At 52.9% G+C, this 14,827-nt stretch overlaps 1 protein-coding gene across 2 annotated transcripts in view; it reads right to left on the bottom strand.

Annotated features, from left to right (window-relative positions):
- IGF1R (insulin like growth factor 1 receptor) overlaps positions 1-14,590 on the bottom strand; it is a 195,537-nt gene extending 180,947 nt beyond the window's left edge. The window contains exon 1 of one of the 2 annotated variants that reach the window (XM_081124386.1): positions 14,338-14,590. In XM_081124386.1, the coding sequence (XP_080980512.1) occupies positions 14,338-14,431 (94 nt within the window). In that variant the 5' untranslated portion in view covers positions 14,432-14,590. The remainder of the gene's footprint in view (positions 1-14,337) is intronic. The other variant, XM_081124385.1, reaches the window with a different exon arrangement.
- Between the last annotated feature and the right edge of the window lie 237 nt (positions 14,591-14,827).

Genomic DNA, 14,827 nt, shown 5'->3' with positions numbered 1-14,827 from the left:
GCCACAACAGAACACCTCTGGCCTGCCTGCGATGCTCGGGCTCTGCTGGCTCAGGAAGGTGGAAAATGGTTTAAAATTCAGACTTTGCCATTTTGATAGCAGCAAAGTCAGACACAAGCCCCCCGGGGCCAAAGGCTACCCCCTGCTGGGGAGCCTCCTGCATTTGTGCTTTTTAACGGTTTTTTGTCCAGTGACAAGAGTTTCCGCCCCTGAAAGGGCAGCTCGAACCTGCGAGCACCCAGCCGGCGACTGCTTCTCATAAAAAACTGCAACACGCCGGTCGAGTTAAGCACGTAAATCAATCTCAGTTAAAAAGCACCAGCAGCAAAGCCGGGACTTGGATGCGAAGGTGGCACCGTTTTCAAACCCATGGTTCCTGGTTACTCTGGGCCTGTGTGGCGAGGGCCGAAGTCACTCTGTGCTGGGGGGGGGGGCACACGGGCCCCTCGCCTGCCAATCACAGGACGATGCCCCAGGCTACCCGGTGCCCCAGCCCAGGGCCACCTCGGGCCTCCCCAACCCAGCTGGGAGGGAAACCAGGGTCATCTCCATACCGGGCGCCCTCAGGAAGTTAGAGAGCAGGGTCCTGGTGAGGAATGAAAGCTGCTCACCTGGAAAGGTTTCGCTCTTAGGGTCAGGGGAGCAAGTTTAGTGTAAGCAGCCATATCACGCCCGCAGTGTTAACCCTGGTCCTCGGCCTCACCGGGTGGCCCTGATGGCCCAAAGGTGAGCGCTCCTCCCCGGGGCATCTCTGAGGCCCGGATCCACACCGGCATTTCCACCTCTGCTCCCCCTAGCACTGACCCCATCGGGAAGCCAGAGCACCCCCCAGCTCACCTTTTCGTCAGGTCCGCTCCGATGCTCAGAAGGCGTCCAAGCTCCCACTCTCCATCCATCCTCGGGGCCCTTCTCCCGGGGTGCTGTCCCCTTGGACCCCGAGAGGAAAACACTCCAGGTGCACCAGTCACACGTTCTCCCTCCTGTGGGGCGGCTGGACGACCCCACTGCGTCCAGCCCCCGCCCCTCCCTCTCCAAAACCTCAGTCATCCCTGAGGGGTGACAACACTCAGAGCTGGGGGGAGGCCTGGAGCCCCAGAGAGGGGCCAGCAGGGCCACCATGGCACGTGGGGAGGCCACAGATAAAGGCATATCCATTCCTTGGATGCTTCCTACCTGCCAGTTCTGCTTGGCGCCCCAGATTCATTGTTGCCAACCCTACATCGCTCTCAATCCCAGACACTGTTGCCAACCCTGGATACATTGTTACCAACCCTAGTTCATGGGCTCTAATGGAGCAGTATTCTCCCAAACTACAGATGGGGACACTGAGGTCTGCAGCTCCCTTTCCCACGGGCCTCACTGCGCCTGAGCGGGAGGCAGGGACGGGTTTGAGAGGGCGGCGCTTCCAAGGCAGGTGCGCACCAGTGAACCCCATCCACCCCCCCAACTCCACCCCCCCCCCCCCCCCCCCGCACTGCACTCGGGCAGATGAAAGGCAGGCCCTGCACCGGCTCGTCCCGGGGAGTCCCACCCGCCCCCTTCCACCTTCGGCGGCGCTTTTACAAGATTCGCTTTTACAAGCTATGCTTGAAATGAACATGCCAAGTTCAAATGATCGTGTTTACATTTTCTGTAAGAAATATCCCGCCTCGCAAGTCTCCTCAGGAGCACGAAGCTTTTAAGGATAATTTCTTAGGTGTTAATTACGCTCAGGGGTTCTCTTCGCACCATCCCAGACAAGCCAACCTCCCGGGGGGTGGGGGGTGGGGGGAGGGCGGGCTTCACCTCCAGAGAGGGTGTCAAAGGCCTTGACCTGAAAGGAACGGGGTGTGGGGGGGGCTGGCACTTAAGTGATGAGACCTTTCAGATTGGCACTGTCACTCCCAGGAGCCGAGCTGACTAGATTCACGGAGAAAACAACACGAGAAACAGAAACAAGTATCACTCACGGTGATGGCGCTCGTTCCGCCCAGACCTCAGAGCTCCATCTGTCTACCTTGTGTCTCAGGATCTGAAGGCTGGAGAGGCCATGACAAATGACCCAGGCCCCTTCTGTCATTCAGAAGGAAGAGATTAAGCCATCAGCAGCTACAGGGGAGGCCCCACCCTGGGCCCCTGCCACCAGGCCACGCCGGGGACCCCCGCACAGCACAGCCCAGCCTAACGCCCCACCTTCAATCAGGCACCCCAGCTCCCCACGGCTTTAAGCAAGCCCACGACCAACACAAACTGGTGCTAATGAACGATTCACTAGGTCCCACGCATAGGGCACTCCCTCCGCAGGGACTGGGTGACCTTGACACAGGGCTGGGCTGGCAAGTGACCTTCCCAGGAGTTCTCAGATTTTTATTCACCTCAGTGTCCAAAAAGCCTGAGGAAACACTGACTTGAAAGGTAACTGTATTGCTTTCAAGTTCTGTGCAGTAGTAACTAGTGTGAAACAATGTTTCTGCCGGCAGAAAAAGAAAATAAAGTTTGTTGTAAGATGTTCAGAGTGAATGGGGCGGGAGGGGGCAGAGAGCTTACCCCTTTAGGAAGCACTGTGTCGCCCTGGCCGGTGTGGCAGTTGGCTGGGCATCAACTCGTGCCCCGAAAGGCTGTCGGTTCAATTCCGGGTCAGGGCACAGGCCCGGGTTTCTGGCTTGATCCCCCGGTAGGGGGCGTGCAGGAGGCAGCTGATCTCATTAACGTTTCTCTCTCTCCCCCGTCCTTCGCTCTCTAAAAGTCAATTTTAAAAAATCTTTTTTAAAAATTCTATTTCTTGCCCGGCCGGGCGTGGCTCAGCGGTGGAGCGTCGACCTGGGATCCAGGCGATCAGGGTTCGATTCCCGGTCAGGGCACATGCCCGGGCGGTGGGCTCGATCAATGACTCTCTCATCATTGATGTTTCTGTCTATCTCTCTCCTTTCCTCTCTCTGAAATCGATAAAGATATATTTTTAAAAAATAATAAAATTCTATTTCTTGAGGTCTTAGTATGTGCCAGGCACCGGACCAGGACCTGGGATTTCAGAGATGACATGGTACCATTCCCCTCCTTGGCCTGGGGGGGACATTCTGGGGGGTGAGGCACTAAAGAGATATAGAGAGAGTGCCATGGGGATGCCCAGAGAGGGTGAGACTGCAGCTAATTCTTAAAAGCGACTGCCAGAGGGCAAATCAGTCACATAGCTGTCCCAAGCAGAGGGACCTCCACCTTGGAGGCAGAGACTTGAACGAGCACAGCCTGTTTCGGGAACAGCCAGCGGAGCCGTTCACAGCGTCTGAGGCTGCATCCCTCCTCCAGACGGCCAGACAAATGACTCCCAAATTAAAAACAACAAAAGGCGATCGCGGGGAGACGTGGAAAGCCTTCTAAATGGGAAACGGAACGGCCGCCTGCGCACGAAGGGCAGTCTCGGCGGACAAAGGGGGGACGTGGATTCTGAAAATACCAGAAAGGTATGAAACCCAATACAGAAAAACCATCCCGCACGGTACAGCCGGGGTGAGCGCCAACGCCAGCGACGGGCGGGGTCTGTTGGTCTCTGTTAGGGTCGCTGGCTGGCGAGCATCTTAACGACATCAAGCCTCCCAAGGGGACTCACATGAACGTGATAATGAAGAGTGTAACCGCGTATTTAAATAGAGCAATGGGAAGGAAAGATGTTGGTTTCTTTTTCCAAACGAAATCAGTAGGGGTTTTTTTTTTTTTTTTTGGTTTTTTTTTTTTTTTTTTAGAATCTCTTATCTCCAAAGGAATAGTGCAGGACTCTCTGTGTCTTAAAGTCCTGTAAAGCCATCTTAAATCCCAAACTGTAAAAAGCACACTACATACATAACTCTGCCAAAGTTGTTTACATCGCTGAGAACTTAAGTCTCTCGTGCTTACCACAGGACGATAACCTTAATCCCAAGCCATAGCCCAGTGGTTGCTACAGACGCCTGCACCCTCTGCATCCTGCAGTCGGTTCCCAGACAGAAAGGGGAGCGGGGGGACTGGACAAGATCTTCAATCCTTGGGGCTCTGTGAACTGTCACCCCAGAGGCTGCATTTCCCTCCAGGCCACTAGGTGGCGCCTCCGCATTGGTGAGGCGGCCAAAGCGAGCCCTGGCAACCAGGTTTCTCAGGCCCTGGCAAGAAACTGACACATGAAAGGATTTTGGGGGGGAAAAAGCAAAATAAACAGATCTTCGGAATGGAAGGTGAGCTTCGGGGGCCGGCCACTGTTTACTGGAAAGAAAAAAAAAAAAACGCAAAATCACACAACCGTGTTTCGCAAGCAAAAGGCAATCTTGTTCGAGCACCTTAAATGAAAGAAAGTTTTATTCTAGAACAGACGTCTATTGGGCACCTACTACGTGCCAAGCTATCACACTGATGTGACAAGGGTGGTCAGGTGTCGAGTGCGTCCAGTATTTTGGGCACTATGCGAAGAGCACATCTCTTCCAGGATGTCACGTCTGTAAGAGCAGGAGCAAGTTGAAGTCGGAGGGGCTCAGCAGATGCCAGCCTCTGCCCTAAACATTTTCTCTGTGGATTAATTCATTTAATTTTTATAAACAACTGCATGAAGTAGGTTCCATTAAAATTACAGTTTCACAGATGAGGAAATTGGGGCACAGGGAAATTAAATAATTTGCCTGAGATCTTAGCTATTGAGGAGCTGACATCCAAACAGATCTTTGGCTGAGCTGCTCGACACAGCCCCATAAAACAACAACAGGTAAGATAAAAGACAAAACCAATCACTGTTACCCAGCACAGTAGTGGCTACGAATTAGAAGTTCTGGGTAAAGGGGATAACAGGTGTCCAGAAGTTAGGGTGATATAAGCTTCAAGGAGAGTCATGAGTTAGAAACGAAAGGGAGTCATCTCGGCATTTGGGGGTTAGGGATTCACTTCAGTTATAGTCGGGTCCCTATTTTATGGATCTATCTGAAACCTAGAGATGTTTAGAAATGAAAAAGGTTACATTAGACGTCCCCCCCCCCAAATTTTTTCTGGCTTTAGTTTTCTGAAGCTATTAGAAAATAAGAAAACGGAAAAGAAAAATCTCCCCTAATATTTTCATTCTCTGTATTTCTGGGGAGACTCGGAAACGGTAAATAACTAGTTCGGGAACAAAGAACACACGGGAGGCAAAGCAGAAACTAGAAGCAGGCGACCTTGCTGTGCTCAGAGCGGCCCCCCCCCCACCATTCGGGTGGGGGGTAGCAGAGCGACAAACAGAAAGAACGTTCCAGGCCGTGGCCACAGCAGGCGCAGAGCCGCGGGGACAGGACCAGCGCGGCTCACTTACCGCAGAGCTGGGGCGGGATGCTGGGGGGCGCCGGGCGTTCGCTCGGGATCCCCACAGCAAAGTCGTATTAAAGAGGTTTTCCTGTTACTACGGGAGGGGCCTTGGACTCGACTCCTGGACCAGGATCCGGCCCCACGGAGGACACATGCTGAGAACTGAGCTGGCAAATCCACCCACCAGGGGGATGGCCCAGGAGTCCAGGCGGCCAGCTCAGGGGCCAACTGCACGTGTCCTCGGAGAGTCCCTGCAGGTCGGGAACGGACTAGGGGGCAGACAGAAACGGGGGCAAATGGGAGCAATCTCCAGGGAGTCAGAGTGAGGCCTCCCCAGGCAAGGATGGGCTGCAGAGCTGAGATTTCACTAGAAATTCCGCCCCAACCCAACACCGGTGGTTGAGAGATCTTCGCGAGATACGTGTTAGAAAGAAAATGCCAAATATACTGCCCAGCCCAGAGCTGGGGTTCCCTGGGGACTCCGCCACTCGGTGACCCCGGGCGCGTCACCAGACAGCAGGGCCGAGGAAGGCGACAGAGATCGTCCTCTGCGGCCGGCCGCCTCGCCCGGGGTTTCCGGGCCACCTGGGCTTCCCTTTCAGATCCCGAGTCTGCCCGTTTGTGAATCAGCCCCTGTTCCGAACCCCAACAAAACGAGGTGTGGCCAATACAGACAGGGCCACACCGATGGGTCGGAGCACGACCAAGGACGGTACAATCTAAACTGAATTCATCGCTAATGACTTAGACACGGTGCCGGCTGGCACAGCCGGGTGGACCCCGGACCTCTCACCTGGTTGTTTTTTTGGTTTTTGGTTTCCTACAGTTTCCCCAGGAGGTTAGTAAAGGTCCCTGAGACTCTTCAAATTAGGGGAACACGGGAGGACTATTACGTACGGATTCGTCTCTCTCTAATTATCACCAGACCTCTGTCCCCTAAAGTGCTGCTAACTCAGTCGCCAAACTCGCCTCCTTGGCTTTCGGGAGACGCGCGTTTGCGATGATGTCACAGAGACAAGCCGCTGCCTACAGGCAGGCCTCGGGGATGCTGTGGCTCTGGTTCCACACCACTGCAATAAATCGAGTCGCAACCTTTTTTTGCTGGTGGAGGGTCTTGCCTTCAATGTGCCAAAAAAAAAAAAAAAAGGAACATCTGTGAGGGACAATAAAAAGAGGGGTGCCTGTGTATTTTACACCAGCAAAATACAGTATCTCGGGAAAACGTTAGAAGTTCAGCTCTGTAAAACACGGGTGCTTCGGGGCTGTCGAAATATAGCCATCCTTCCCACGTCAAGAGCCATTTCGAAAGCGGTCTGCGCACACCTGCGTCACCAACCGGCAGGTGACCCCGAGGCCCGTTCCGAGAAAGGGGGGGCGCCGGGGTAGAAGGCAGCAGTCACGTGCTGGAAACTGTCCGGGCTCCCCTGAATGTACGGAAACACAACACACGCACCATTTGGAACAGAAGCGTTTTTATTAGAAAACCTGCATCGGAGTAGACGCCTGCCTTGCTGAGGTCACTACGAGGGTGAAGGGATCGAGGAAGAAAGTTTCGATCCCCCCTCCCCCCTCCAGAACTTTCTAGACTAGGAATTGAGTAGTTTCCAAAATCTTTATAAATGCTTTAGAATTTTTTTTTTCATGTAATGATTTTGAGAGAGAGAGAAACATCGATTTGTTTCCACCGATCTATGCGTCATTGGTTGTTTCTCGCACGTGCCCTGACCAGGAATTGAACCCACAACCTTGGCGTATCAGGACGATGCTCTAACCAACTCAGCTACCCGGCCAGGGCCTATAAGTGCTGTAAAAAAATAAAAATAAAAATACAAAAGGCTCGCAGACTTCGGGCCATTTAGGGCAGGCCCAGCGGTCTCCGCAGGGGCTCCATCATAGGCCGCCAAACTCTTTTCAATAAGAAAGCGCAGGTGAGGACCCTCGGCCGTCGTGGTCACTCAGCTCCATGGACAGACGCCACCCCCCCATCACGAACCAAGGAGAGACCAGCTACAGGCCAGCCCTGCACCTCTACCCCCAGTCACAAGTAAGAGCCGCAAAGCTGTAAAAGTGACTGCAATCGTGGGCACTCGTCCCTCATCGTAAAAGAGGTGACTTTCTGTCGTGTTCCAGTAAAATCCGAAGAGCGGCCTATATGTTTAAAAAATCCCTCTAGCCCAGGGCAGGCAGGAGAGAGAAAATGGAAGCCTTTCTTATTTGTTTCCTTAGTATTTTATATAATAAGCAGAGCAAATAATGTCTATGGTTTGACTCATAGCTTTAAAAACTTATGTAAGACAAAAAAAAAAAAAAAAACTTATGTAAGGTATTTTATGGTATGAGAATGCATTTTTTTAAACTTAAGAACTCAGTCCAGTAAGTGCTCGACATGTATTTACTTAGAAAGCGGGGAGAAAAAAAAATACTAGTTCTCAGTTCAAGGAAAGAAATATCAATATTGCCTTGAGACTGTGAAACTCATCGATCTCCAGGCCGTAAGAGGAGCTGCGATACGTGAAAGAAGGTAGGAAATTCCTCAAAACTGGTGTCTGGGTCTTTAGGGTACCAGTCACGCTGACGACTTCAAAACAGGAAACGATCTGGCCTTCTAAAGTTGGAAAGGCATAAAATCAAAGCTATTGTGAATATTTGGAGTCAAGGGAGACCAAAGCAATGTAACAAAGAAACTCCATCTTGCCAAGGGAACGTGCACCTCTCGAGCTAACAGCCGAACTTGTTTATTAATCATTTTATACCAGACATGTGCCCTCCCCTCGGAGCAAATCAGAGCGTGAGTGTGTGAGCGTGTGCGTGTGAGCGTGTGTGTATGAGCGTGTGTATGTGTGTGTGTGCGTGTGTGTGTGTTTACAGGTCCTTAGGGGGTGGGGATGGGAGATGCCCATGTTTGAAAGTTTTGATCTTTCCAAATACTGAAAATCAGCTACGCTCCCCAAATGTCAACAGGCCTCGCTGTGCGCAAACACCGGGACAGGCGCACCGGCCACGCCCCCCTCGCAGCTGAATTCAAATCCTATTTCTCCAAGTAACCAGAAAACTTCCCTCCTGGTGATCGGGCGCCAAACGCCACGGCAAGGAAGGGCCGGAGCTCTTTATTTCAGGATTCATTCTGTCGTCTTTAAAGGGCTCAGATCAGCCCCGGCCAGTGTGGCTCAGTGATCGGAGCCCCGGCCTGGGCACCAAAGGGCCCCCGTTGGATTCCCAGCCAAGGGCACGCCCCTGGGTGGCAGGTTCACCCCCGGGGGGGGCGCTCCCACATCCACAATCCTCTCCCCCTCTCCCTCCTCCCTTCCACTCTCTCTAAAAAGCAATGGGGAAAATATCCTCGGGTAAGGATTAACCAAAAAAAAAATAAATAAATAAAGTGCTCAGAATTCTCCTTCAGAACATCTCAGGCAGCAGAGAAATCAGGAAACCAGCCTGGGCACCCGCGCAATTATTGCGTATTTAGTAAATTGAGAGCAGCGCATCTCTTGGACTCGGAGAGCACCTGTCGGGAGCTGGCTGAGCAGAGCAGTTCAAAGCGAGCTGGCCCGCGGGCACGAATACCTCCGTGTGAACTAGGGTTGATTTTTTAAATGAGTTTTGAAAACAAATCGAAGAAAATCACAACCCAGAGAAACATGGCTAAACATTTTATCATTAAGAAATGTTTCAAGCTTTAATTGGCCTCCTCAAGCTCAATCTTACCCTCGCACGCTTCTAAGAGCGGCGGGTGAGTGGAAATTATACAAAGCCTCAAAATTATAAAAGTGTCCCCATTTCCAGAAAGCTAATTAAGCAATGTGTAAATGCAGAAAAGTTTTTTTTTGTTTGTTTGTTTGTTTGCTGTTGTTGTTAATCCTTACCTGAGGATATTTTGCCATTGATTTTTTTCGAGAGAGTGGAAGGGAGGTGGGGGGGTCGGAGGGGGGAGACATTGATGTGAGAGACACATCAATTGGTTGCTCCCTGCACCCGCCCTGACCAGGTTGGGGATCGAACCCTCAATCCAGGTACATGGCCTTGACCGGGAATCACACCTGAGACCCTTTGGTGCTCGGGCCCACGCTCTAACCACTGAGCCACACCAGCCAGGGCAAATGCAGAGAAGTTCTGAAGTCAGTCCCACTGCCTCTGCCACTCGGAACGTGCCACACAACGTGCGTGCACACACCTGTGGCTCCTGGAGTTGAGGCCCGGAGGTAGCAGCTACGGCAGTGCACATTTTTCATCAAAACTGTCCAACCCAATGTTATCAAGAAGGCAGGGTGGCTGATCACGCTGGGTGAATGTCTCCTCTGTGCCTGGCCTGCAGTGACATTGCAACACGAGGCAAAGGGTACAGCACAGGCCTTCAGAAGATCAACAACCCTGATTTAACTTCATTATCTTAAGTCTACAGAAATGTTCTTAAAAGGCCTTTAAAACGTTGTTTGCTGTCTACTTGAAAACTATGTATCCTGTGGTGTGTTTTTTCAAGCAACTCTGTTTCATGCCGGGGTATCTAAAACGCCTCAAGGACATAAGCGAAGTCCTTTCTTCGGTGGGCTCGGGCATTACCCACCACGGTTCATACAGCAGGTGCCCACTAAGTGCTGGCGGCGTTCGGTTGCTTCCTACCAGCGCATTCTTACAAAACAAATGAAACCACATTGAAAAGGAAGCTACCATCCCTCCGGGATCCCCTTGGCAACACTCTAAGGCAACAAGTGAAAACGATACATTTTATTTGCATTACTGCCCTGATCTTGCAACAGTAAGGACAGGAAACATTCTTACGAGGACACTAAGCCAAAACAAAGACCAAAAACAAACATAAACAATTCTTCTCTAGGTCTTTTCCTATTACAAGGTCAAGGTAAATTTGGATAATGCCCTAAGTTTAATAACAAAACCAAAAAAAAAAAAAAAAAAAAAAGTCTCTTATATTATAAAATCTTTTGTTGTATAAGGATTTTTTTTTTAAATTACAGTTATGCCTCAAATAGCTACTGTATCTTACAAAGATTCTTTTTCCTGCTCAGATTCTAAAGCTATGTGAGAAATAAAATAAACAAAGGAAAAAGAGAAAAAAAAAAAATCAACAAAAAACACCAACTTAGTCCATTAAAATCAGCAGCTCATCTTCAGTCTTTCCGACCAGGGTGGTTAATATGGAATATCAAAAAAGAAAGTGAAAATTCCTCACCATCTTAAAACACTACATTATTTCTTTGTTGGAAAACATATGGGAGAAGCTGGAAATATAAAAAGCCATCCAGACTCGGCTCCTAAACTCTCATCTTGGAAAGACCAACATTGTTTCGGATTCAGTTAAGCATTTTACTGCTACAAACCTGATTTCACTAGCATCTGTGGTTTTTGTTTCTTTTAAAAAATCCAACTCCTCCATCTTTAAGTTGAACTCTGTATAAACCAAGCCTCTGTTGTCCTCTGTCCGTCCCTCCCAAATCCTTTGCACGAAATGGCCACGATGTTTAAAATGCATGTGATTTTTTCTTTTTTACGTCATCAGATTACTCGACTATCACTCATAAAAGCTTCAATGACCAGTTTGTTGTCTCGCTGTAATTATGGAAAAACTCCATAAAGAAAAGAGAGACACACAGACACCAACCTGTTGGACAAATGTACTTAAGAGTTTTAATCTGACTTCTACGTGCAAAGTAACGGAATGCATTCTTTCCAACCTTAGCAGGTTTTTTTAAAAAATAAAAACAGGTTTATTGGGATGTAATTCCCATACCATAAAAGTCACCAATTTAAAGTGTACAATTCAATGTAGCATATTCCAGAGTTGTGCAATCATCAACTATAATCTAATTTTAGGGGATTTCATCGCCCCTAAAAGAAACTGGGTACCTACTTTAGCAGTAAGTCCCCGCTCCCTCTTCCCTCAGCCTTACAACAGCCAGTCCACCCTCTCTATGGATTTGCTGGTTCTGGGCTCCACACAAATGGAGTCCTACATGATCCCGTGACTGCCTTCTCTCCCTTTGCATGTTTTTAAGGTCCTTCCAGTCAACCTTAGCATACCTCCTAAGGTTGGACTTTCCTGATCCTTCTGAAAAATCAAACCTATAAACCCCCTCGACCTTCAAATCCTGACCCACACCCCATCCCTCCTCGAAAATGCCATTTCCTTGCTATTTCCCCCTAGAGAGTCGACACTGTAATTTGCTATCTAGGTTTTTTTTCCCAAACTTCTTCTGGATTCTTTTTCAGATAATAAAACACCCACTCCTTTAAAATCCATCTTCTGCATATCTGCATCTCTCTGACAACGGGCTGGGGCTGTGTCTGGGGCGGAAACAGGGCTGGAGATGCCCACAATATGTGTAAAGGCACCTTAATTTTTTTAAGCCATCAGCTTATGTGGCTCCCACTCATGACTTATTGAGGTGCTCTGTTCAAACTACACTGATACACGGAACCACCACGTCTGTGCGCCTCCATCTGCTACGGAAACGTCTAAATTTTCTGAGTTAGAGAGTTTTTCAAAACCCCCCCTTTACGGCTGTGACAAAGAGGAAACACTAGCCCCTAAAACAGGCCAACGCAATAGGGAACCAACGCCACCCCTATTTTTATTGCTGCTCTGAAGGGGCTCGGCGGTCATTTCTACCCGAGTTACGTGTTCTAGCACCTTCTGGACTTAAAACTGAAGGCAGGCTCACACTGGGAGCATCATTTAATTCTGGGGCAACTTCGGAGCTGCAGGGAGGGGCAGGTACTGAGTGAGAACCTCCACAAACCATAATGAGGGCTCCGGGGGGGGGGGGGGGGGGCCTCGTGGCTTCCCATCAGGGTTTTTAGGAACCAACCATTTTTCAAGGCATCCTTGAGAGAAGATCTTTGGCTACACGGGATTATAAACATCTATGAACATACCCCCCTCGCCTCCCGCCTGTTTTCTCTCAAGAAAGAGACACCCTTCGCAAAGAAAGTATTTTGGTGAGGGGCGCTCCAGACGGCAGGACACCCCGTTTTAAAATGCGGGACTCGGGCGCCTACTTCGGAGCAAGGCCATCATCACCGCTGCTGTGAATTCCTGCAGTTACGCACATGAAATAAACCTGAGACCCTGCCCAGTTCAACAGTTGCCATTAGAAAACGGATCGCCTCCCGCGTTTTCCCAAACCCTACTGAGCTCTGAAAGGCTAGAAACCCCCACCCCACCCCCGAAGCGCCGTCGGTGCGTCTTCGAGGGCAGCAGCCCAACCCAACGCGCTGAAAGTTTAGAAAACAAAAGCGCAGGAGAGCTCAGATGCGTGCCAGGTCTGGCCTCCCTCTGCGCCTTACTCCAGGCGGTAAACACGCTCATTCTACACAAATCCGCTCGGACTCCGTCGGGGGGCTCGGTCCTTACCAGGCATTTTAAGACGGGTTTGTTCCTACCGACAGCCTTTCCGAATTGCGCCCCTGACGGGCCCCGCTGCCTCCGGCATCTCCCGCGCTCTTCAAGACTCGGGCGGTGATTTTTCAGTTAAATTGGCACCACCTGCATACCCTGGGCAACCATTACTCACCAGCGCGCCCTCGCCGCTCCCAGCCCCAGCTCCGCGCCTGCATTTAAACTTTAATCGTCGTGATCCAGTTATCCTACCGTCGCGGGCGCACCCGTGAGCCACGTTTCCATTTTCTGAGAACAGAGCCCCCTCCTCTCCTCCCCCCCCCCCCGTAACCCGCGGGGCCCTAACTTCTTTCTCTCTCCCCCCCTCCCTCCCTCCCCCCCTCCCAGCTCTTCCCTACCGGGCCCGACACCACCAAAACAAAAGCTATCAGATTGCAAGCGATAGCGAGCGTGGAGCGATATTGCTTATTAACTATGTACAAAGGAAGCGCGGGGCAGGGGAGCGAGTGCGACACAACTCCGGCCACAAAGCCAAGGCCGGGGCTGCGCGCTCGCGAAACAAAACACGCTCCTCGCTCCCCCGCCGCCGCAGGTCCCCGCGCCCCTGAACCGGGGGCGCGCGACTCCCCTCGGCTAAGGCCACAGGCACCTAGGTGTCCTCGCGCGGCCGTGTCGCGGCAGCTACACCCCCACGTTGCAAGCACGTGTGTGGAAATGCCCGTCGGCTCCGACCACACACCCACTCCTGCACACTCGGGTGCTGTCCCCACAGCCTCCCCAGCCCGGCCAGGACAAGGTCAGCGTCCACTGGCCGTGGGGCGGGGAGGGGGGGGGAGTGGGAGGCCCCAGAGTCCTCCGAACTGGGGGCCCAGGACGCGCTCCCCAAGTGAGATGCGGGGCACCCCCGCCTTCGCACTTTTTTTCCAGGGGCTGTGTGGAGGGATGGGGGACTAGTCGGGAGCGCTCCCCGCACCCCAGAGCCGCACCGCGCAGCCCAGGGACTCCTGGCGCAGGACATCCGCGGCGGACCAAGCGAAAGTGACGGGGAGAGGCCGGGACTCTAAAGAGCCCGAGGGGCAGCGCGCGTCGCGCGACAGGAGGCTGCGCTAGGAGGTTTGGCGACGTGTCCTGGGGCTGCGGGTCCTCTCCGCCCCGGCAACTCCGTCGAGGATAACTTGCACCCCACCTTCCCGTGGGCTCCCCGCCGCGGGGCGCGGAGTCAGCTCCACCGCCAGGGCTCCGCGCGGCCGCGGCGCTATCACCGCCGTCTGCGCGCTGCGCTGGAGCCAGGGCGGCGAGCGATGCTCTCCGCGCGCCCGGAGGGGAACGAGGTGCGGGCGGCGGGGCCCGGCCCGGAGCGAACTTCCCCGACCGAGTCCCAGCGCCTGGCCCTGGAGTGAGCGCACCGGGGACGTGCTGCCCAAGGGGCAGGGCTCTCGGGACGTCGGAAAGAGAAAGCCCCCGAGGCCCTTGCTGCGGGGGGAGGGGGGGACGCGCTGAGTCGGGGCCCGCGGGGCTAAAACTCACCAGCAGGGGCCCCCGCGCGGAGCCCCTCCGCGCCCCGCCCCGCCCCGTCGCTCCCGCGCCGAGAGGGGGGGGAGAGGGGGGAGAGGGGGCGCCCCACAGCTAAGACCACTTGGATTTCGCAACAGGGCGCAGCCCCTGGAAGGAAAAGTTCCCACAGTGGCCGCGGGCGGCGGGCAAATACTCACTTTCTCCACTCGTGGGCCAGAGCGAGAGCGTGGCGACGACAAACAGGAGCCCCCACAGGGAGGTCAGGGACCCTCCTCCGGAACCAGACTTCATCTCTCTGGTTTTAGGATAAAACCTTCCTCTCTCTCGAAAATAAAAAAGGGTGGGGAGGGAAAGAAAAAGTCTCCAACTCGATCTTCGCCCCCCCTTCCAAAGCCGAGGGCGAAGGAAACAATACTCCAGAGGTGGCGCGGACGGGGCGGGCGGCGCGGGGGCCCCTCAGCAGCCGCGGCCGAGGGCTGGGCACACTGGGGAGCCTGGGGCGCACCGGGGCGAGCGGGCGGCGTCGTAAGCCTCCATTTTCAAACCCAAGAGGCAGGAGGGGGGGGGGAGATGCAAAGAGAGGGGGCAAAGCCCAAATCCGTCCCAGCTCCGCAAAACAAACCCGACCCTGGGACGAGGGGGGGCTGTCCGCTGCCGGAGCCTCGGCGGCGGGAGGGCGCGACGCAG

The sequence above is a fragment of the Miniopterus schreibersii genome, assembly GCF_964146895.1.
Source record: "Miniopterus schreibersii genome assembly, chromosome: 22".
NCBI classification, from domain to species: domain Eukaryota; kingdom Metazoa; phylum Chordata; class Mammalia; order Chiroptera; family Miniopteridae; genus Miniopterus; species Miniopterus schreibersii.
The sequence above is the reverse complement of the archived record's forward strand: the minus strand, read 5'-3'. Positions and strand labels throughout refer to the sequence as shown.